At 39.2% G+C, this 23,786-nt stretch overlaps 1 protein-coding gene across 3 annotated transcripts in view; it reads right to left on the reverse strand.

The window, feature by feature from the left end:
• Rps6ka5 (ribosomal protein S6 kinase A5) overlaps positions 1-23,786 on the reverse strand; it is a 185,651-nt gene that overhangs the window by 16,217 nt on the left and 145,648 nt on the right. For 2 of the 3 annotated variants that reach the window (XM_060388047.1, XM_060388049.1), the window contains exons 10-16: positions 22,178-22,303; positions 21,663-21,796; positions 20,942-21,035; positions 17,654-17,824; positions 7,967-8,158; positions 1,822-1,981; positions 529-692 (exon numbers count right to left, since the gene is read on the reverse strand). In XM_060388047.1, the coding sequence (XP_060244030.1) occupies positions 529-692; positions 1,822-1,981; positions 7,967-8,158; positions 17,654-17,824; positions 20,942-21,035; positions 21,663-21,796; positions 22,178-22,303 (1,041 nt within the window). The remainder of the gene's footprint in view (positions 1-528; positions 693-1,821; positions 1,982-7,966; positions 8,159-17,653; positions 17,825-20,941; positions 21,036-21,662; positions 21,797-22,177; positions 22,304-23,786) is intronic. The other variant, XM_060388048.1, reaches the window with a different exon arrangement.

The raw sequence follows: 23,786 nt of genomic DNA on the forward strand, positions 1-23,786 counted from the left end.
CTTTTTCAACTCATCTTGCACTGACTATCTCAACTGTGTGCATCTGCTGGGGACAAAGTGATACAGAGTCTCAGCCTTTCAATACAATGTGCACTTAGCACAGCTCATCTCCTTCATGTCCTTCCTGCCTCCAGCTGTGCACTAATGGGTTGCTAAAGAGTGGATGTTCACATAGGCCTTAGTTCCCAATGTTCTGTTGTATATTTTTCTAGGAAATGATTTCTCATTTGAGAGAGTTCTTGTATGTGTTGTTTGACTTTTCAAACATTCAAACATTAGATTACTGTCCACTTTCAGAAACTCATTTTAAATAGCTAGTGTTCTGTGAGTTAGTAACTCTGGCCTGCCATGCACTTTCTAGTCATAATGTGTTCATAATAGGAAGCAGTTTTTAAAAACACACCTAAAGTTAAAAGTACACAATTGTTTTAAATGTATTGATGGAGATCATGTCTCCAATGCTACCCAACAAGAACAAATGATTAGGAGACTTTTTAAACCATGCTCGCGCACAGAACAGGCTCTTACATGAAAGGTTGCTTTCACACAGGTGTGCACAGCAGCTCCTGAAGATCCCAGAATGTCTGGAGTCATCAGAGGATTAGAGGACAGCTGACTGCCATCCTGAAGCCATTCATTGTATCTCAAGCCAGACATTTTTAGCCTTTTATTTGGATCAACTGTAAGAAGTCCTGTGGGAATAAGGCATTGCAATTTTATCATTTTCCACTTTAAACAGTTTAACAATCAGTCTCAGATATGAAGGTCAATTATGTTTTTAAAGCATGATAGCTTCAACAAGCCTTTACTGCCTACATATGTGTTTTCATAAAGACCGAAATCTGCTTGCGGACACTGGATTTTAAGAAAAGGTCACAAGAACCTATTTCTATGAGGCTGTATGTAAGCCAACTGGCTTTTCACATAAGAGAAAATAACCACCCCTCAAAAAGACTCCACTGGTGACTTAGTAAACTCCAGATGAACCAAACACTAGCCATCTTCTAGGATAAAGGATGTAGTAGGGCACTAGAGACGTAGGGGCACACACTCAAAGAGGAGAGAATGGGAGACATAGAGACAAGGATGGCTATTCTAACCTGAGAGGACCAGTGCAGCAGCAAAAACAGATGAGTTGAACACAGGAAATGTGTTCAGCCTACAAGGCTTCTAGGAAATAAGGCCACATAATGAGAAGAAGGTGCCAGACTAAGAGGACCATGTGTGAAGAAGCAGAGGCCTCTGAAAGCTTGATCCACAAGGAACTAAAACATTCCACAGCAGTGTGCGACAGGACAATAAAGCAGAGGCAGGGCATCCAGGACATGAGAGGCTGGCTGTGAAGGCTAAGGAGCTGGACACAAAGCTACAGGAGACTTTTCAGAGGATTTTCCCTGAGAAAAGGTATGATTTCTGCCCTGTTGGTGCAGGACTGACTGGAAAGTCATGTGAGTAGAAAGGAAGGAACCTGGGTGTTCCAAGGCTTCTGTTTCTATGGTCTGGCCTTGGGGTAGTGCCATCATTCAAAAGAAAAGGGACAGAAGTACATGTTTGGGGGAAAGAAAGCAAAAAAGAAAAGATGAGGTTCGTTTTGGATCTGCTCATTGAGATGCCAGCAGGAGCCATGTGGTAGCTTATGCTAGAAATGGGATAAGGTTATAAAGGGAGAAGAGGGAGAAAAAGAAGACAAGCCACCTGGCAAGACTGTTAGACTCCTTGTGAGTTTCTGGAACAATTAACAAACACAAACTTGAGTCTTGGGCATGGTTCTACTTAGACACTACAGTTGATGCAGAATACCAGATTTCTTGCGAGTCTTACCTTGAATCAAATCTTTAGCCTCTTGGGATACATTCTTCCATGCTTCTCCTTCAAAGGAAAAATCTCCCTTTTTAATTTTCTTCATGATTTCTACTGCACTAGTGCATGTTAAACTTCTGTCATTAGACTGGAATGGAACCTGCCCTGACAGCATTGTATACTGCCATGGAAAAGGAAAGCAAAAAATCAGAATGACTAAAAAAAAAAAAATCCCTGTCAAATCATGCCAATAAATTAATACTAACTTCATGAGCACAATTTATCTGATACTACAATAAGCATTATTAGACTTAAAGACTTAAAGACTTCTACCACCAAAGTAACAAACACATTTCAAAGACTTACAAAATGAAGTAGCATGGCTTTTATGACATCAAAATTGAAATTTTTTTTATAACTACAGCAGCCCCCCCATCAATGAATGAGGAGATCTCAGAATTTTTGTTTAATAGCTACCCATCAAATTCTATGAAGAACAACTTTCTTTCATTTGCAAACAGTATAGCAAAAATCAAAGAAATAACTACACACATATGTGTTATATACTTATATATGTGAGTCTGTTTCCACATATGTCTTACATGTGTGTATTTGTATTTACAAAGAGCATGCACATAGAAGGGTCATAAAAAGGAAATCATGAAATTTGTAGGTAAATGGTGGGAACTGGAAAGGATCATCCTGAGTGAGCTGTCCCAGAAGCAGAAAAACACACACGCTATATACTCATTCATATAGATACATAATATACGATAAACCTACTAAAATCTGTTCATCTAAAGAAACTAATCAAGAGGAAGGGCCCTGACTAAAATGCTCAATCCCTATCCTGAAAAGAAAAGAGGATGGACATCAGAAGAAGAAAACAGGAAACAAGTTAGGAACCTGCCACAGAGGGCCTCTGAAAGGCCTCTGAAAGGCCCTGCAGACCTAACAAAGCAGATGCTGAGACTTATAGCCAACTATTGGGCAAAGTGCATGGAATCTTATGAAAGAAGAGGAAAATAGTAAGATCTGGAGAGGACAGACTCCACAAGGAGAGCAACAGAACCAGAAAACTTGAACACAGGGGTCTTTCCAGAGACTCATACTCCAACCAAGTACCATGCATGGAGATAATCTAGAACCCCTGCACAGATGTAGCCCATGGCAGTTCAGTGTCCAAGTGGGTTCCATAGTAATGGAAAGAGGGACTGCCTCTGACATAAACTGATTGGCCTGCTCTTTGATCACCTCCCCCTGAGGGGGGAGCAGCCTTACCAGGCCACAGAAGATGACAATGAAGCCATTCCTGATGAGAACTAAGATCAGAAGGAAGGAGAGGGGAACCTCCCCTATCAATGGACTTGAGGAGGGGCATGCATGAAGAACGGGGAGGGAAGGTGAGATTAGGAGGGGAGGTGGGAGGGGTTTATGGGTGGATACAAAGTGAATAAAGTATAATTAATAAAAAAATTCATTTAAAAAAATAAAAAAAGACACACATACACACAAAAAGCAAATACAGCAAAGTCTTAAACATTCACAGTATTACTTTCTTAACTTTTCTAAAAAAGTAGAGTACAGATTTTGGTATGATTATCCTATATTATGTCTAATATCCACTTATAAATGAGTATCTACCAAATCATACTAAAATCTGTACACCTAAAGAAGCTAAGCAAGAAGGAGGATCTTGGATAAGATGTTCAGTCTTCATTCAGAAAGGCAAACAGGATAGACATTGGAAGAAGGTGAAAGTAAGGAACAAGACAAGAGCCTACCACAGAGGGCCTCTGAAAGACTCTACCCAGCAGGGTATTAAAGCAGAGGTTGAGACTCATAGTCAAACTATGGGGAGAGTGCAGGGAATCTTATGAAAGAAGAGGGAAACAGAAAGACCTGAAGGGTCTGGGGCTCCACAAGGAGAACAACAGAACCAATAAATCTCGGCCTAGGGATCTTTTCTGAGACTGATACTCCAACCAAGGACCATTCATGGAGTTAACCTGGACCCACTGCACAGAGGTAGCCCGTAGCAGCTCAGTCTCCAAATGAGCTCCCTAATAATGAACAGGGATTGTCTCTGACATGAACTCTGTGGCTGGCTCTTTGATCATCTCCCCTTGAGGGGGAGCAGCCTAACCAGGCCACAGAGGAAGACTATGAAAGACAGTCCTGTTGAGACCTGGTAGACTAGGGTCAGATAGAAGGGGAGGAGGACCTCCCCTCTCAGTGGACTGGGGAAGAGGCATAGGAGGAGATGAGGGAGGGAGGAAAAATGGAATGGGGAGGGAATGAGGACGGGGCTACAGCTGTGATACAAAGTGAATAAATTGTAATAATAAAAAATTATATTAAAAATAATTGCACAAATTAAAAAAAAGGGAAAATAAGAGTAAAAATTTGGGAGCAAAAATATAAGAAGAAGAAGAAAACACTTGGAGAAAATGTTTTAAATGGAATCATGTGCTACTTCATAGGCACGAACATTGTTTTATAAATATCATGTTGTAGATGGAATGTTTTATCTCCCCTAACTAAATTTAGATGCTGAATACACAGAATCACTGTATTTAGAGCAAAGGCTTTTCTGGAGGTAAGGAGGATAAAGTTATGCATGAAGGTCCTGATCCAACTAGTACCCTTAAGAGAATGGATGCCAGAAAGCTCTGTCTGTTTAAGCATTTGTCACAGAAAGGATAAGGAGAGCTAGCAAGGAGCCAGCTGTAACCCAGAGAGAGGGTCTGTACCAAACACCAGTCCTAACACTGTGGGCTTGCATTCTCCAGCCTCCAAAACAATAAGAAAATGAGTTTCTGTTGTTTCACTCAGTTTGCAGCATTATGAGCAGCACAAGCAGACTCAGACTGACAAGCTATGCAAGCTGGGCATTTTAAACAAGAACTGTACATGCTTGGTGTATTCTAAGTTACAATCAAACCACATAGGACGCATTTCCTTGGAGTAATTTATTTGATTCAATAAAGGTAATATAATTTATTTAAAAACATTCCTATTTGTTAAATGCAAGATGAAAGAGGGGCATCTAATTCCAAGATAAAACAAAGAACTCCAATAAGTTTTGTGCTTTGTATACTTACTGCAGAGTAAGGTAGGATCTAGATATCTGAGACATATTCATTTATATGGAAAAAGTAGCAAAACTTTTTGATACTTAATGCATGTACTGGAACTTTTGTTTTTTATAAAACCCAGTTATGTTATGTTAATATGTTTTTCTTTTAATCCCAAGTGTGGGATTTTAGTTTGGGCTTTAGTTTGTCCACAGCTGATAATCCCCTTGTGTGGGAGAGCATGGTTTTTGCCAGCTGGTAACAGCCTGCCTCGGGTGCAGCACAGAGAGGGGCGTGGTCCAGGGCTCTGAGAGTATAAATATATGAGAGTCCAGAAAGAGAAAGTGTAGTGTGCAGTAATGGCGTGTGCTGAGTGGCAGTTTGGAGAGACCAGAGATGGATGGTGGCTTGGAGATAGACAAGAGAAACGATTCAATGCAACGGCTTGGAGGAGACTGCTTGCTGTGTCTGCTGTTGACAGAGATTGGTATAACCCCCGAAAGAACCCACAGACCCTAAACAGCCGGGAGAAGTAAAGTGGTCTGCGGCCCCCTCCCCACTAACCTCTCTCCTACCTAGAGGTGGGAGTTGTAAGGGAGAGGCTTTTATCTAATCAACGTTTATATTTTCCTCATTGTATCACATACACTGAGGATACATTGTAATTATATCAATTATATTCAGAATGTGAATTTAACAAACAATTTCAGTTAGGTTTTTCTGAAATTAGGATTCAAGAAGTACACAAATTCCGTTCCTTAAGGCTTTCTAATACATGGGTTTGCACTTTACTTTGCTTTGTTTGAAGAGACAGGATTACACACTGTTACCCAGGCTGGCCTGCAACCTCAAAGTCTTGTCAACTCAGTAACTTGGTTTGTTTGATGAGATAGCATTTCACATTATAGCCCAAGCTGGCCTGGGAACTTGAAAGCCCTGCTAATTCAGCCTCCTAAATTGCTGGGATTATGGGCATGAACCACCAAGCCTGGCCTCAAGACATCCTTTTCCTAATAAATTATCTACTAAAAAAGTTGGTAATTTGTACAATATTAGTGTTTACAGTCTAGACACCATGACTACGCTCTACGATACCATTAACCTGATTTTTATTCTGTTTTTCTTAAATATTTGACCATTAGAACTAATAAGCAGTGTGGCTTCTACCCTTGCCTTTCCAGAAGGTTGTTTTCATACACCCTCTCACACACAAAATTAAATAATTTCACACACACATATTAAGTAATAAGGATATTCTTAGGAGCTTATATTTCTTTGCATGTCTGAAACTCACTGAAAACCTTAAAAGAGCTTGATGGTCACAATGGTCTGAAATGTAAATATTCTCTTTTGTAATGAAAAAGAAAATACAAAAGATGAAGGGATCTTTTCATTTACATATTTTTAAGATATTGCTACTAGTAAGAAATGTCATAAATTTAAGTCTTAAACCCTCCAACCTACAGAAGTTGCTTGTTTACTTTTAATAAAGATTCTTATCCCTAAATATGTTACTTTAGTTTGAAAGTGATGAATGATGACTTAAATTGCTCAGACGAAAGCCATAGAAGGCTTAAAAATAAAGAGCCATCCTGCAGGGACAAGTGGCTAGCCACAGGGGAAACAAACTGACACCAAAATAAACTGCAGATGGAGTACAGATTGAAGTATAAAAATAAGAAAGTGATTCTGGAGGAAGTTTAGAAGAGTATTTCCGTAATCCTGAGTTGAGGGCGGGGTAGTGACATCAAAGCCACACTCCATGAAGATAAGACTGACACATGGAAATTAAAGAGCAAAAACATTTCTTTCTTAAACTAATTTAAAAAATAAAATAAATAAAAATCCTGTTTATTATAAAGAAAAGATAAGCCAGAGAAACATTTCCAATTATTGATGGACACAAGAGTTAAGTCTTTATTAGAGCTTTAATTCTCTCTAAGAAAAACTGCCTGGAGGAAAAGAGACAAACTCATAAATGGCAATCCAGAAAATAAAATATAAATGTCCCATGGGTGAAAAGATGCTCACACTGCATATTTAAAGAAATGCCTGAAATCTTAAGAACAATGTAATATTACTGAAGGCTAAAATTGGTAATATCCAATGTGTTCACATACAGTTGATAATGCCTACTAACCCTGACAGAAGAAAGTCTAGGCATCTGTGTTAAAATAAATATAAGTTTATTTAATTCCCTCCTGGGAATTCTAAGGTAACTGTGAGATAAATGCAACTATGCATATAAAAAAGATCTATCATTACAGCTTATAACTAGTGAAAAATGGGAGGAAATACTAATTACTACCAAAAAATGGTTCAATAAATTCTGGAAATTCAAAATATAGGTATAATATAACCCATTAGTTATTAAAAGAAACCCAGCCACCCTATATACACACACTGTGTAGACAAAGACAGATTAAGAACCCACATCCATGCAGCAATGGGAGGTGGGAGAGAGAAGTTTCCACATATCAACCTTGACTAGTGAGATGTGATTTTCAGTTCTATTTTTCTGCAGTGTCTGCAGTTCCTCCTTAACATGCTGCATTACAGATTATATGAAGACCAAGTAAAGCTATTTTGAGGTGAACATATGTGCAGGTTTTTCTAGTTTCATATCATGCACATTTTGTGAAAAGCATGTTCCCCATATAATTGTAAGGTACTATATATACTCCTAGTTGTAGCTATTAAACGTGTCAATTTATCCCAAACAATCCTGTTTACTTACACTTTTAGTGTGGAATTTCAGAGAATAAGTGTTTTTATTAAGGAGCCACTATTTTAGTATTTTGTCTAACACAGTATATGGCTTATGTAATCACAGTACTAGCTTCTTTCAAAACAATGATGTGTACTTTATCTGAACCACAGCAACCTGAATCTTCCAAAATAACGAAATTTTACTTTTTTCTATTACAGGCTTTAAGAAGTAGAAATGCACACTAGTGGGGGCTCTCCTGGTTATAGAGAGCAGGCCGGCGCACCTAGCTTCTCATGAACAAAGGAAAACTGCCATGAGAGCTGCACACCACGGACACCCAAGAGCAGATCAGGCTTACTGGCTGTTAGGACAAACTCACCAAGATGACACCCAAGCTCCACAGGTCACAGGACTCATCATAGCCATTGTGCGTCAAGAGCTCTGGTGCTGCATAGTGAAGGGTGAAGCATGGAGTCTTGAGCGGCTGGTTGTCAGGTGGCTTGAGGCGTGCAAACCCGAAGTCAATTACTTTAATTTCCAAATTGTCGTTTTCATCAGTGAACAATAAATTCTGTAGGATGTCAATACTCTCGTTAGATTCTCACTGAAATGACAGGAGACCTGCTGATCTATCTAGGGAACACTGTCTGTGTGAAAATTCTGGTATTTGACCAGAGCAGTCTCATGGGACAATCTGGGGTCTGGGTGTCAATGCACCATGATTTCTTCCTTACACTGCTTGTATCACTTCAGTTTTTACAGTGTCATGTCAAGTGCTCTTCAACTGCACCATGCTGCTTCTCAAGGCACAGCCTTTGTCTCTACTTTTTCCCGTGTCTGTGTTTGTATTCCACTTCCTCTACCATCTCACTTGCACTTGCCTGACTGCTGTATACTCACTCTGTTTACAGATGCTGCCCTAACCATCCCACCAAACTGAAGCACCAGTTTCCCCTTTTTTCTCCCATCATGTTTTAGTTTTCCTTTAGGGCACTTATCATCTCTCTATTTTTAGCTGAATGTTCTGGTCCCTGTCAGACCATAATTATGTAAGGGCAGGGACTCTGTGTCCACTTCATTTATGATGCTGTCCTCAGGGCCTGGCACACAAAAATACAAGTATAAATAATTTTATTAGACTGTCCTTTTAAAACAGGTTTGTGCCTGCCCCATGCCAAAGAAACCTTTCAACACAGTTTTTCAACAGGATGTGCTTATCCTGTGCCTGTCGAATTTGGGTACTTTTCACAATGTCAAGCTTCATTACTATTACATTTATATAACCAGTGATCTTTAATCTGACTTCTCACTGAGAAGTCAGAGACACCAACCAGATTAGAGATTAGAATTGCTTACTTTTTTATGTATATGAATGTTTTGCCTCCATGAGTGTCTGTGCCTGGTCCTTCAGAAGCCATAAGAATGGGTTGGATCCTCTAAAACTGTAGTTACAGAAGGTTGTGAGTGCTGGAAATGGAACCTGGGTCATATGGAAGAGCAACAAGCACTCTTAACCACTGAGCCATCTCTCCAGCCCCAGTGACTAGTAATATTTGCTATTAGTATTGCAACTTTATTGTCACTGATTGGGGACCATGAATTGCATACATGATAATGAATTTAATCAATAATCATATGTGTTGATAGTATCACTGGACAGATGTCTTCCAACTGTCTCTTTACTCAGGACAATCTAATCCCTGGGACACAATACTGAAATTAGGTCAATCAATAGCCCTATAAAGTGGCCAAATGAAAGGAAGAGTCACATATTCCTCACTTTAAAAGAAGTGATGAAGTTCAGTGAGGAAGGCAGGTAGAACAGACAGACAGCAGAGGCAAGTGAGCCACTTAGCTAAGTTATGAAAGCAAAGTCAAAGTTATTGAAGGAAATTAGAAGCATAATGCCAGTGAATACATAAATGATAAAAAACAAAAGGCCTTGTTCACATGGAGAAACTCTGGATAGATCAAACCAGCTACAGCATTCCCTTACTAATCCAGAAGCAAGGCCTTAAATTCTGTAAAGACTGAGAGGTGAGCCGGCTGTAGAAGAAAAGTTTAAAGTTAGTAAGCAGAGTTAGTTCCTAAGGTTTGTAGGAGTAGAGTCATTTTCAGAACAAGACATGAAGGCTGAAGCAGCAGGTACTGCTGACATGAAAGCTGCAGCAAGTCATCCAGAATAGCAGCTGAGCTCACTGAGAAGTCAGAGACACCAACCAGTTCTTCAAAACTGGAGAGTAAACTCAACAATGCCTGGCTTCAGAGCTGCAAAGGACAAGGTGGTGTTCCTGATAGAGGAGCACACAGCTGAAGACGTTAAGCTGAAGTCACTGTTCATTTGCCATTTTGAGAATCCTAGTGCCTTAAGAATTAAAATATACTCTGCCTCAGTGCTTAAATGGGCCAACAGAGCCTTGATGACAGCACTTGTATTTACAACATGGTTCACTGAACATTTACCTGCTCAGAGAAAGACCCCTTTCAAAATACTGATGTTCCTTGACAATGTAATGGTTCTCCCAGGAGCTCCACTGAAGAGGTACATCAAACAAGTGTCTGCTAACACAACTCCCATTTGGCAGTCCCTGTGTCGACTGTCTTTTAGGCATTCAAGTCTTTATTTAAGACAAACACTTAAGGTTATAGCTATTATAGATCACAATCCTGATGGATCAGAGAAAAATAAACTGAAAGCCTTCTGGAAAAGATTCACTGTCCCAGATATCATTAAGAAAACACTTGTGATTTCAAAAATAAAAATATCGACTAACGGGGTTTGCAATAAGTCAATCCTAAGCCTCATGGATGATCCTGACAGGTCAAGTCTTCAGTGGAGGAAGTAAAATCAGATGTGGTAGAAATAGCAAGAGAACTGTCATAGCAGCAGAAGATGAAGATGTGCCTGAATTGCTGCAGACTCACAGTAAAACCTTAGAGCATGAGAAGTTGGAACAAGAGAGTAGTTTCATGAGATGGTGTCTGCTGTGGTCAAGATATAGTAAACATGTTGAAATGACATTCTAAAACAATGGTTTTAGAATACCACACAAACTCAGTTGGTAAAGCCGTGGGAGGGTTTGAAAAGCTGGGTTCCAATTCTGATGAAAGTTCTACTATGGGTAGCATGCTATTAACATGCTACCGAGAAATCTTTCATGAAAGGCTTAATCAATTCCTGCAGCAACAGATCACCTTTGGGCAAAATTATCAGGACTCACTGAAAGCTCAAATGATCACTAGAATGGCTCAACAACCGTAACAAAAATTTAAAGTCTGTACATTGTTTAAAAGGTATACTGCTATTTCATACTCAACACCATACAGTACAAATATAACTTTATGGGCACCAGGAAAGAAAAGAAATTGTGATTAGCTTTACTGTAATATTTACTTTACTGTGGAATCAAGACCACAATATCTCTGAAGGGACTGCTGAATAAAACAGTAAATGAGGGACTAGAGAAATGGCTCAGTGGGTAGATGTTTGCTGTGCAAGCATAAGGACTTGAGTTAAAATCCTTAGCACCTACATTAAAAAATCGATGTTACCAATATGTGCACATATAATCTCAGCTCTATGGGAGGTGAAGCTTGCTGGTCACTAACATAGCTCCAAGGCTGAGTAAGATACCCTGCCTTAAGGGAATAAGGTACAGACACCAAGTGTCCTCATCTGGCTTTTGCTTGCATCTTCACAGGCGAATACCACACCCAATATAAAAAAAAAACAACACATAAATAAACATGTATCCACTATAGTCTATTAATAAAAACAGTGATCTGTATTATATTCAGAAGTAATTTTGCTAAAACAGATAATATTCTGATATTCAGAGATCTGCTTCCAATACTCAAAGTATTATTTTCAATCATTCCTTCACTCAAGGCCCTACTGCTAAGCCTCCCTGCAATACTTCTGCATTCCTTACATGCTTAGTGCATGCTGGTCACTGTATTGATGCAGACAGTTTAAATCAGTGTATCAAACAAGTACCACAATGTGACCCAGCAAGTGAATCTGATTATTTTGTCTTTAGCCAGTGTTAAGCTCTTACAGTGATTAAATGGTTCCAGTTCTGGAAAATCATTTACGTTCTTACTAATATAGTTGAAATAAAGAACATTTGATATTTCATTGATAAAAGGAAGAAAAACCTCCAGGCCCGTCTAACCCTTTGACAGTACAACTCCAAAGTTCATGCTCAAGAATGTACAAATCAAGTTAAAATTGTTTACCAATATCTGTGTATCTCTGTGTCTAAATGTGTTTCTTCTCTGGTTCTTTTTTTGCTGTTTGTTTTGTCCTAGTCTACTTTGTTAATTTTTACATTATTATTATTATTTTTTTATTCAGATGTCTGTCTCTTTCTTTTTCTTTCTTCTTTCTTTCTCTCTCTCTCTCTCTCTCTCTCTTTCTCAGATGTCTGTCTCTTTACTTTTTTCTTTTTTGGGGTGGGGTGGGGTGGGGTTGGGTGGGGTTGTTGAGACAGGGTTTCTCTGTGTAGCCTTGGGTATCCTGGACTTGCTTTGTAGACCAGGCTGGCATCACACTCACAGCGATCCACCTGCCTCTGCTTGTTAGTCTGTTTTCTAATGAGAGAGAAAGGGTGTAGATTTGACTGGGAGGTGGGGTGAAAATGGGGGAGTGGTAACTATAATCAGAATATATAATATAAAATTTTTTTTCAATATAAAATAAAAAAACCCACCAAAATAAACAGCAACAACAAAGACACACACACACAAAATCTAATGATGTGTTATGGTAACTTGCTCAGCCACGCCATTGCCATCCTATTTACAATAGTCAGGAAGTGAAAACATCCTTAATGTCCTTCAACTGATGAATGGATAATGAAAATGTGATATACATATAATTACAAAATTCTATTCAGTGGTAAAGAAAAATGAAATCATAAAATTTTTAGGTAAATGGACAGAACTAGAAAATATATTGAGATAACCTCTCTCCTCTGAGGTTCCTAGCTCCAAATTTTTAGATGTGACTATACAAGCTGGAGTAACTGCAGAAAGTAGGAGGTAAAACAGGGCTAGGGTAGAGTAGCTCTAGAGAAGAGGTAGTAGGATTGTTATAGAGAAGGAAGTAAGAAAAAATGGGGAGGGGAGTTTATCTGAGGAGGGAAAAAAATGTGCAATACACAGAGGGAGGGAAGGATAAAGAACACTAAAAACAATTAGAAAAGCTATAGGAAAACATGTTTTTCAAAAAATACATATACAGGGGCTGGAGAGGCGGCTCAGTAGTTAAAAGCATTGGTTGAATCATATGGGTTCAATTCCCAGCACCCATATGGCAACTCACAACTGTCTGTAACTCCAGTTCCAGGGGATTTGATGTCCTCACGCAGACATATATGCAGGCAAAACACCAATCAACACACACAAAATTAAACAAAAAAATACACACACACAAAAAAAGACTTAAGATTCTGCCAGGTACTGGGGGTACACACCTCTAATCCCAAAGGCAGGCAGATTTCTGAGTTCGAGGCCAGCCTGGTCTACAGAATGAGTTCCAGCACAGCCAGGGCTACAGAGAAAAACCCTGTCTCCAAAAACCAAACAAAACCCATATATAAGTGTATATGTGTGAAAAAGCTTTACCACTTGGGTGATAATGATCTACTCTAAAAGCCAAATACTAGCAAAAACCCAGTGCACTGCACAGAAAACCTCCCTTCCACTTGTTGGTAACAGGAGTCCAACAGACTTCCAAATCATAGACTACTGCCATTGACCTTGGCACTTTAAGACTACTGCTGACGATACTACAACTTCAGACACAGGACTTAGAGGAATTGGGCTGAAACTGACATGGAAGTCTCCTCCTAAGGAAATGTTCTCATAGTATTCAAACTGATGTTCAAACTGCCAAGGGAGAAAAATAATCAGCAGTTCTACACATCTGTAATGCCTGTGAATCACAATAATGACTAGCATGGCGAGGTATGCAATAGTGGCATTTATATCTTGGGGATAACTAATTGGTCTTAAGGCCAAGTCAACTGGAGGGAATTCTGGTTGATACTGTAACTTTAGTCAACTACTACGGCTGGTTAAGGGCCCTAGAGAGGAACCCACTAATGACTCATTCCTAAATCAATGGAAATCTTTTTTTTAATAAAATATTTTTTTAACTTTTATTAATTATACTTTATTCACTTTGTATCCCCCCATAAACTCCTCCCTCTTCCCCTCCTAATCCTACCTTCCCTCCCCCTTCTTTACGCATGCCCCTCCCCAAGTCCACTGATAGGGGAGGTCTTCCTCCCTTTCCTTCTGATCCTAGTCTATCAGATCTCATCAGGAGTGGCTGCACTGTCTTCCTCTGTGGCCTGGTAAGGCTGCTTCCCCCTCAGGGGGAGGTGATCAAAGAGCAGGCCAATCAGTTTATGTCAGAGGAATTCTTATTGCTTCCTAAATCCTTATATCCTTAGATATGAATAGCTCTCACTTCTCATCAAAGTCTCTCTCTCTCTCTCTCTCTCTCTCTCTTTCTCTCTCTTACACACACACACACACACACACACAAATATTCTTTCTGTTGAGACAGCATCTGACTCTGATGCAAGCCTGGCTGGCTTGAAACTCAATATGTGGATCAGGCTGAGATCTCAAATTCACAGAGATATGCCTGTCTCTGCCTCCTGAATGGTGGGATTAAAGGTATGTGCCACCATGCCCAGCTAAGAAGTTCATTTTTACAGAAGTCAGAGACCATGGCAGAAATTTACAAAAGGTTAAAATAAAGAGAACATTGACCCAAGGGAGTACTCATCTTCAATTGATAGTTTTATAACACAACTCTTCCTACATCTAAGGCTCAGGAAACATCACAGAAAAGGAGTGGGAAGATTGTTGAGAGCCAGAAGATCAGGATATTTGCTGTGAGATAGTCTTCTGTATATGTCAGGGAGCTGTACCCATGAGGCTGTAACAATCTGGTTGTCTAAACAAGACCAGCAGGGATACCACCAGTTGATACTCCAGTGTAGAGGACAGAAATCTTACAAAGCCCTAGCTAGCCTTAGATGAAGAGCTACAAGCCATGAATGACTGCCCACAAAGGGAAAAATCAGTCTTCTCCAAGGGCAAACCCTCGGAAACAGCCAGAGAGGGAGTAAAGGAGACATGGTGGCTGGAGTGGAGAGAAGGCAAGTGGAACTGAGGTAACTACAGTACTCACTTAGGAAATTCTAAAAAAGAAAAAAACATAAGCTTAGGTAAAAGAAAGAGAGGATGAAGTGAGAGTGAAAGAAAAGAAAGAAAAATATAACAGTTTTCTTAAATTTTTGATAACTTAAATCACAGCTCACGGGTGTTTTCCTGGGAGGTATCTGTCCTTCAGCAATTACGCCTAAGGCTCTCTGCAGTGCCGGGCACTGTACTACAGATCTTATAGGAAGCATGTTCAGCTCCATCTCCACAGGGTCTGCCTAGGTTCTAGAAATAAACCTTAGGGGACTAGTTTAGTCCCCTAAGGCTAATGAAGGAATTCCTTGGTCCTGCTTCTTGGAGAAATCAAAGGAGCAGGGCATTCAGTTTAAACTGACGACTTTAATCCATTCTTCCTATTACAGAATATGTAAGATTAGAGCACACTGACTTCCTATCTCCTGCCCCAAGGTAAAAAGTGAAGTGTCAGGACAGTTCTACGTGGGGGGCGTGTATGATCAGAAACGGGACGAAGTAATGGCTGATCCACTTCTATCCTCATTTCAATGTCTGCCTGAAAATACTATCACATATAGAACTTGTCTTAATCTTTTAAGAGGATCAATATGAAGACTACAAAGCAGCCTACAAAGAATGTCATCCAGCTTCTAAATTTGTCTGATTATCACCTAGAACTTAAGAGTTATGTCTATTGCAGAAAACGAATGTCATCTAACCATCTACCAAAAATAGTCAGAACTAAAATGCTGCATAGCAAAGGGATTAAACTTTTAGTTTGGAAATAATATACTCTGCCATTTAAAAGTCAAAGTGAGAGCTATGGTTAGGAAAATGTTAGTTCAAAGGTACACTTTCAGTTTCCTAAAACCTAGTTTAGGAATAAAATGCTGGTGGAACATGCTGTATGATCCAACAATTCTGCTTCATTTCCAGCTACAGAAGTAGAAGTATCTTTTTATCAGGAAAGTAAGTAGACAAATTTAAATTCTGCTGCAGAGGACATGTGCCTCATTTGAGACTCATGAGATGACAGATGGCCAGTTATCAAAGAATAAAACATGTGAAAATGAGTTCTATACAGTCATGGAACAGATCTTTTCCATTAAAAACTACATGCTTGTTCCTTGTCTATCAAGCAAACATTTAAGTGGTGTGCTTTCACATTTAAAAATAGACAGCTAATCTCCAAGGCACAGAGCACCATGTTTTCAGTGGGTGTTACGTAGGAGAGTGAGAACTACAGTGAAGGAAGTGGAGCGGGAGCTGTCATAGTTGCAAGTCCATAAGATGCAAGCCCATTCTGATTAATTACTAGCAATGGGAAGAACAGTGATAGAAAGTACTCACAGAAATTTAAACCTTTAAAGGAGAAAACCAATTGTAACCAGCCTTCTGTTTTACTGAGGACCACAACTGAGGGTTCAACCAACCGTGGACTGGAAACTTAAAAAAAAACAACCCCCGCAAAAACCAACTACAAAAACAAAAAACCCCAAACCCTCCAAAAATCGTATAGAAAAATTCAAAGACTTTTTTTCTTGTGATGATTACCTAAAATATACAGTATCATAACTATTTACATGTTTGTTGCTTATAGATATCATAAGTAATCTAGAGAGAGGAATTAAAGTATATAAAAGGATCATGTAGGTTATGTGACAATAATACACATTTTACGTAAGAGACTTGATACCTTTGACATCTGCAGGGGATCTGGGGACCAGTCCTCCATAGATACAGAGAGATGATTGTGTATTTGAATGCATGTATTTCTATTTTTAAAACATCTTTTTTGTTTGTTTGGTTTTTTTTGAGACAGAGTTTCTCTGTGTAGCCCTGGCTGGAACTCAATTTGCAGACCAGGCTGGCCTTGTATCTCTGAAGATACACCTGCCTCTGCCTTGTAACACCTGAGATTAAAGGTGTGTGCCACCACTGCCCAGCTTTTAAACACCTTCTAATAATTTAAGCACATGATAAAAAATTGATTTTATCGAAATATTCTTTTTGGTTTAATAAAAAAGGAACATCAAACCCATTAATATTTTAAATATACTTGAAAATATATTATAATCACATGGGAACTAAAAATAATGTCCTATTTTGGGCATATATATATACAATTTCTCATATGGTAAAGGATGATCTTTTTTTTCAGTCATTGGTTTTTGTTTTTCAAGTTTCATTATTACTTGCTTTTAGAAAGGGAGGAATTTTCACATTTTTGATACTAAAAGGGGATAATTCTGAGTTAAAAACCTTCATTAACCTTCTGAAAGAAATTTAAAAGGCTGTTGCTCTGCATTGCTCTCCAGGTCTATAAATACCACAGTGCATGAGCATACAAAAGCACAGATAGAGAGATAGTGAAGATAGCTTATTAAACCAAAAAAGTGCCTCATGTGTAACTATGTAGAACAGAATTACATACAGTATTGTTTAGGAGCTATCAATTTGATTAAAAAAATGTTAAAAATAAGGTTTCAAAATACACTATCAAACAACTACCACCCTCCCCACCCAAGACGGAATACATATAGCAGGGCTATTATTTTTTTGCTACAAAAATTTCCATCGCTATTTTTAGGATACAACTGTTGCATGAAGCATTTTTCCCATAAAAGGCTCTCACACTTACAAATATAACCTCAAGATGATCAGCTGGCAAGATGGAAAAAAAAGGACGAATTTATTTTAGACTGACACAGAAAAGAGAAGAGAAAGAAAAAAAAAACCCTAAGAAACATATCTTCCAGTATTTACTTACTGGCACCAGAGAAAAAGCTGCCCCCTAAAGCCTGGCGGCTACGTGAGGACTAGCTAACACTGAGAGCGGGCTGAATGGTAAGAGCTCACACTGGCCCACCTCAGGTTTCAGGTCTCTGTGCACTACCCCAACATCATGCATGTGGCTCACAGCCGAGACAAGCTTCCGCATGATGTAGCTCGCCTCAGTCTCGCTGAAGTGCTTCTTTTTCTTGATGCGCTCGAACAGTTCTCCCCCGTTCAGAAGCTCCATCACAAGGAATGTATGAAGCTAGAAAGGGGAGAAGAAGAAAGAATAACGTAGGGCCTTACTGAAAGGGAGCACATGTGTTCCAGCATTTTAGTAATCAGTAAATCTAAATAATCCCTTGCTGAAGCAACCTATAACAAGCTCTGTATTTAGAGCAAAGAGTTAAAGGATAATGTGGCTTTTTAGAATCCTATTTTGGCAAAGATAAAAATTCCAAGTATTTCAGCAAAATCTTCACAATCTTTTCCTTTACCTCATTTCCTTTCTTTTGAACTCTGCTCTAACTCTGAGTTTCTGCATTTTCACATTTAGGCTGGGAGCTGAGCTGACAGTAATCTAGGGGATTTTAAGTAGCGGTACGTGCAACTGCCGCCACTCAGCTAATGTGAAGTTTCCCTGGAAAGAAAGGCAGTGCTTGATAAATGTAGGGCTCGACGATTAATTACAGGATTTCTGTGGATATTTACTGCAAATATCTGTGACTCACTGTGGATTTTTTTTTTCCTGCGACAGGGTTTCTTTGTGTGTGGCCTTGGCTGTCCTGCACTGGCTTTGTAGACCAGAGTAGCCTAGAACTCACAGTGATCTGCCTGCTTCTCCTCCAAGAGTGCTGGGATTACAGGCATGCAATGCCCAGCAAATGTTTCTTTTAGAACAATTGTTTTGACTCTGAGGTCATTATTTTGATTCAATACTGTTAGAAATCCACTACATTTTGCATTATCTCTATGAAAGAGAACAGCCCAGAAGATATCAAAGAACAATCACAGGATGTCGTTTCCCTGTATAAATTCTAGGACCCTTATCAATAAAGTCTGGTGGTAAGACAAGCTACAGGTGGCACCTTGAGTGATGCCTCCAGATGACAAATCCTAACCTCTAAACCTGTGTTTCTTATCATAAATGGCAAAAGGGACTTTGTAGTCATAAGTAAGGTTCTTTTATCGCTGTTGCTTTTTTTTTTTTTTTTTCTTTTTTTGAGACAGGGTCTCACTATGTAGATCAGGCAGGCCTTGAATTTAAGAGGACTATCTGTCTCTGTCTCTTCTGGCTGGGATTGTGTGCCACCATGCTCAGCCCATGATTAAGATTCTTTTTTTAAAAAAAGATGTATGTATGTATGCATGTATATGTGTGTGTGTTGTCTGAATATGTGTCTGCACATCAGAAGAGGACACTGGATCCCATGGGACTACAATTATAGATGGTTGTGAGACGAATACTGGGAATTGAACCCAGGGCCTCTGGAAGAGCAGACAGTGCTCTTAACCACTGAGACATCTCTCCAGAGCACCTGATTAAGAATCTTGAGATGGGATGATTACCCTGAATTATTCATCAGCACCTAAGGTATGAGATTAGACTATGGAATCAAGACATTAGAGTACTGCATAGAAGGGCAACAAGACAAAGAAAATGAGTAGCTTCCAGAAGCGAAGAGTCAAGCACACAAGTTGAGCCTTGGAGTCTCCACATGGAGCCAGCTCTGTCTACTCCTTGAGTGTAAATCAGCACACCTGATTACAGACTACCAATCTCCATTCATTGTTTCAATAGAGAAGATATTAAGTTTGTGCTAATTTGTTATAGCAGCACTTAGGAATACACAGAGGATGTAAAAGAGATCACAGCACACAAAGTGACCTGCAACACTGTACAGCCAAAGGCTGAAGATCCACTCTTAATTAACATCACCACTACTTGAAAATAGACTGTATAGATATGAGGATCAGCTATCATGAGAAAAACTAAAGTGCAGAGCAGAATTATTATATCTATACTACTACATGTAGTATAGTATACAACATATACTAATACATGTAGCATTATATCATAAGAAAATTTCTGTTCTAATGCCTCTTGAACTTAAAAGTTGCCAATAATCAACTTGTAACATGAAATTTAAAAAACTAGGGATAGAGGTTTTTTTTGTTTGTTTGTTTTTGTTTTTTGAGAAAGGCTTTCTCTGTGTAGCCTTGGCTCTCCTGGACTCACTTTGTAGACCAGGCTGGCCTCAAATTCAGATCTTCACCTGCCTCTGCCTCCCAAAGTGCTGGGATTACAGGCGTGTACCACAGTAACTGGCTGTGATAGAGTTCTTGAGACATTAGTCAGAAGTTTCAAGATCCAATGTTTGGGCTGAGATACACTTAGGGTCACAGATGGGGTGTCGAAGGCCAGCCAGCAGTTTCATGATTGCTAGGTGAGTTTTCTCTGTGTTTGCATCAACAAAACATTGTCTTTCAGTGTGCATCTTGAATGGACAAGGGACTCACTGCTCAGATGAAAATTTGAGTAGGTCAATGAGGTAGAAGGCAGTGGAGGAGAAAAGAGAGTATTTTCAAGAGGTCTTGCTTATGAGAACCAGAGAAAGGAGAAGATGATACCAATTTGTTTGCTACCAAATTGTTTGTTACCTGACATAAAAACCAGGCTATGAACTTGCCTCCTCTACGACAGCAAAGTTAATTAAAGGCTTGTTGAAGTCCAGTGTCAGAGAAAAAGATACGGAAATACAGTATTTTCAGGCACTGGAAGGAGCTTAGAGGTGCTATGGACCAGCCAGAGCGATACTTCTCCCATGTCCAAGTGACAGGCTTCCATGTGAGACTTCTGTTGAAAAGCAGAACTGAGAGTAGAAGAGAGCATAGAAGGACCTGTCCTGAAGGCTTAGCAGATGTCACCACCTGGACCAAGATGAAAGGCAACATCTTTGTCTTTTTGCTTCCTGTTTGTTTTTTAGCTTGCAGCAACTGGCCATAAGAGTCTGTGTGATGCTGGGAGTGAAAAGAATGGTGAAGGCTTAAATCACCAAGTGCTGATATGCAGCAGTTAAGTGATGGCGGGTGGCAACGGCATTCACCATAAGCACACTGCAATTGGTGACAGTGGCATATTGAGTACTTGCCCCTCTGACATCTACCCATGTCAATATGGCAGCGAAGGATGGAGGCAAGTTGAAGTGAAAGGATGAACTGATCCAGAGGTAAGAGTGTGTGTGAGTTTCTCTCTGCTTCCTAGATGCTAGGGGGTAGTACATGGTCCTGATTCTCAGCAGCACCAATAAAACTGGTGAGAAGTTTGAATCCTGTATACGAACTAGTCCATGTGCATGGGACAAGGGAGTCTATGAAATACCTGATCATGGAAAACTTCATGTAGCTTCACAATGTTGGGGTGTCCTTCACAGAGTTTCAGAGCTGTTATTTCTTTCTGAGTATTGGCTTCCATTCTACAAAATCAAAAAATGAACATCTACACGTCTCTTCCAATGAAGTGAATTTTCACATCAGTGCACCACCATGCCTAATTGTTTTTATTTACAGTGTATTCAGAATACTTGTGTCAAAGTATCAAAATGAGATTCCACAAAAGTAATGAATCATACTGCCCACCAGAAAAGTAAAACTTTTTATTTTAAGAAAATTATTCCCTCTGAGTCAGAAGCGAGCCAGTCACACAAAGAAATGTATGCTCTTCTTGCCTAACAATTTGGTAATGGTAACATCCCGCTAGCAGAACAACTATCTGGCTGTTCTCAAAGCTATCAGGAGGCTTGCTAAACAATTTTGATTTCAAATACTCAGCTAAAAGAAGTCACCAAGCAAATCTGATTAAATATATCATTACCACAAGACAGTTTTCATATAAAATATAACAGATTATCATTTGTCCAGAATTGATTAATTCATCAGAAAAGATTAGTGCTAGAAGTAGTGTCAGAATCAGCTAATGCAGTAAATGGCTAAGCTTGGTGTGTAAAACGCCTTGCAATATATAGTTGATTTCCTTCTTCATAACTTACAGAACTTTTAAAGTAGTATAAACACCCAAGAAAGACTGCTAAGACTGCTCATACCTTTTGCTGATTATTTTGACGGCAAATGCTTGGTTAGTTTTTTTGTGTACGCACTTTCTGCAAATTGAAAAACTTCCTTCTCCCAAAGGTTTGTCCTTCAGATCTAGGTCATAGTGTTGATAGAATGGTGAGTCCTGATAAAAGATCAACATCACTTAATTTAATAAAAGGCTGGTAGCAATACACAAAGGATATGTAAAGCTGTAAATTAACATGAAATTGTTAACAGATTTGAATGCAATTATGTTTAATCATTAAAATATTTAGTATATCTATATTTTTATCCATACATTTGTTCAAGATGTACTGTCCTCTATCATGGTAAAAAGGAGCTCATAAACATTGATGTTAAGAATCCTCTAGGGAAAACACTGCTATTTCCACTTATTAATTTTCTAAAGTTGTCCTTCAGTTGAATGATAATCTAGCAAATTTACTAGACTTAAGACATCAATCGGTATCTAAACATTCAAAGAAACCACAAATCCATCACTGAGGCAACCACACCTATATACCTTCATCATTGCACTCCTGGCAACATTTGTTACTCCAGGACGTTCAACTCCCATATGGAACTGAAGAGGATCTATGACAGCTGCATTACGCTTGAAGAGGATAGAAGGAGCAACAAAGGAATAGCCCTAAAAAGAGAAGGAATGGTAAAAAACAAAGATTTGCAGTTTCACAGTTAGGCAGTTTAGATTGTGATTTTTTTTCTCAGAAAAAATGGTCAGATGAAGATAATTTTATTTGCACTCAAAACATAGCATTAACTCAACAGCAAATGTTTTTCAGAAGGAGATAATGCCATCTTCTGGCAGAACTAGACCAATTCAAAAATAAAGGTAGAAAGGCTTCCTTCCTATTCTAGCCCCAAAGCTGATGCAAACCTGTAATCCTTTTGCATTGCTGATAATATTGGTTTATGAACTCAGTTGATATCAAAAAAGATACAGTCAATACAGCAAATAATATGGCCCAAGTACTGTTTCAAACTAGAAAAATAACAAGTTTCATAAAAGCTCATCTCTAATTTAGCAATTATTGGATTTGTATTCTACGTTTTTAGAGTAACAAAACTTAAAATAGGATTCTGAAAAATAATAAGCTCAGTGGAAGAATGATATGATAAGCCAGAGTGATAAAAGACACTCTGTGGAAGCTAGGACATTTACTAGTTTACCGACAAACACCTACACATGGTTGGCCATGTACTCCAGTGACAGGATAAGCAAGAGGCAAACTCTAGATGGCCAGATTAAACCACACTACAGGCACTTACAGTGGTCAGAAGCACATCTATGATAACCTTTCCTAAGGGAAAAAAAATCTGCATTTTTTAAGTTTTTAAAGTTAAGATACAAACAATGTGTTTCATTATAACATTTTCATGTTCACATATGCACATATTGATGTGATAAAATACCATGACAAAAATAAATACTCTCATAGAAAGTGAAGAGATGGCTCAGTGATTAAAAGTGCATATTACTCTTTCAGAGGATCAAAGTTCAGTTCCCAGCACCCACGTCAGGCAGCTTGTAACTGGTAAGCTCAACTCCAGGGGACCCAACACTCTCCAATGTGCTCTGTGGACTTGCACCCACATGTGTATGAGCGCACACACACATACACACACACACACACACACACACACACACACACACACACACAAAATAAATCTTTAAACAATACTCTTGCAAAAACATGTTGGGAACAAAGTGCTCATTTTAGCTCCCAGTTCCCACTGACAGTCCATCACTGTCCGGGAGTCACAGAGACAGGAGCGGGGACAGCTGGCCACATTCCACATTGCATCCAGAGTCAAGAAGCAGAGGGCGGTGAATGCTTGTGCTGTCTTCTCCTTCTCATTCAGACCAGCACCCACCCTGGTCTGCTCACATTCAGGGTCTGTCCTCCCACTTTTGTTTACCCAATTATGAGACGCTCTCATGGGCATGTTCATATGCCAACCAAATCTAGGCAGTCCCTCATTCAGACTCTTCAGCTAACTGCAGGCTCTGTCAAGCTGACAACACTAACCATCACACCATCGCTGTTGTTTGCTCACACCTGCTTCCTCACACCAACTACTGCCCTCCCTTAGCATTCCTCACCTTGCCC

This window comes from Meriones unguiculatus, chromosome 7 (assembly GCF_030254825.1).
Source record: "Meriones unguiculatus strain TT.TT164.6M chromosome 7, Bangor_MerUng_6.1, whole genome shotgun sequence".
In the NCBI taxonomy this organism is placed as follows: Eukaryota; Metazoa; Chordata; class Mammalia; order Rodentia; family Muridae; genus Meriones; species Meriones unguiculatus.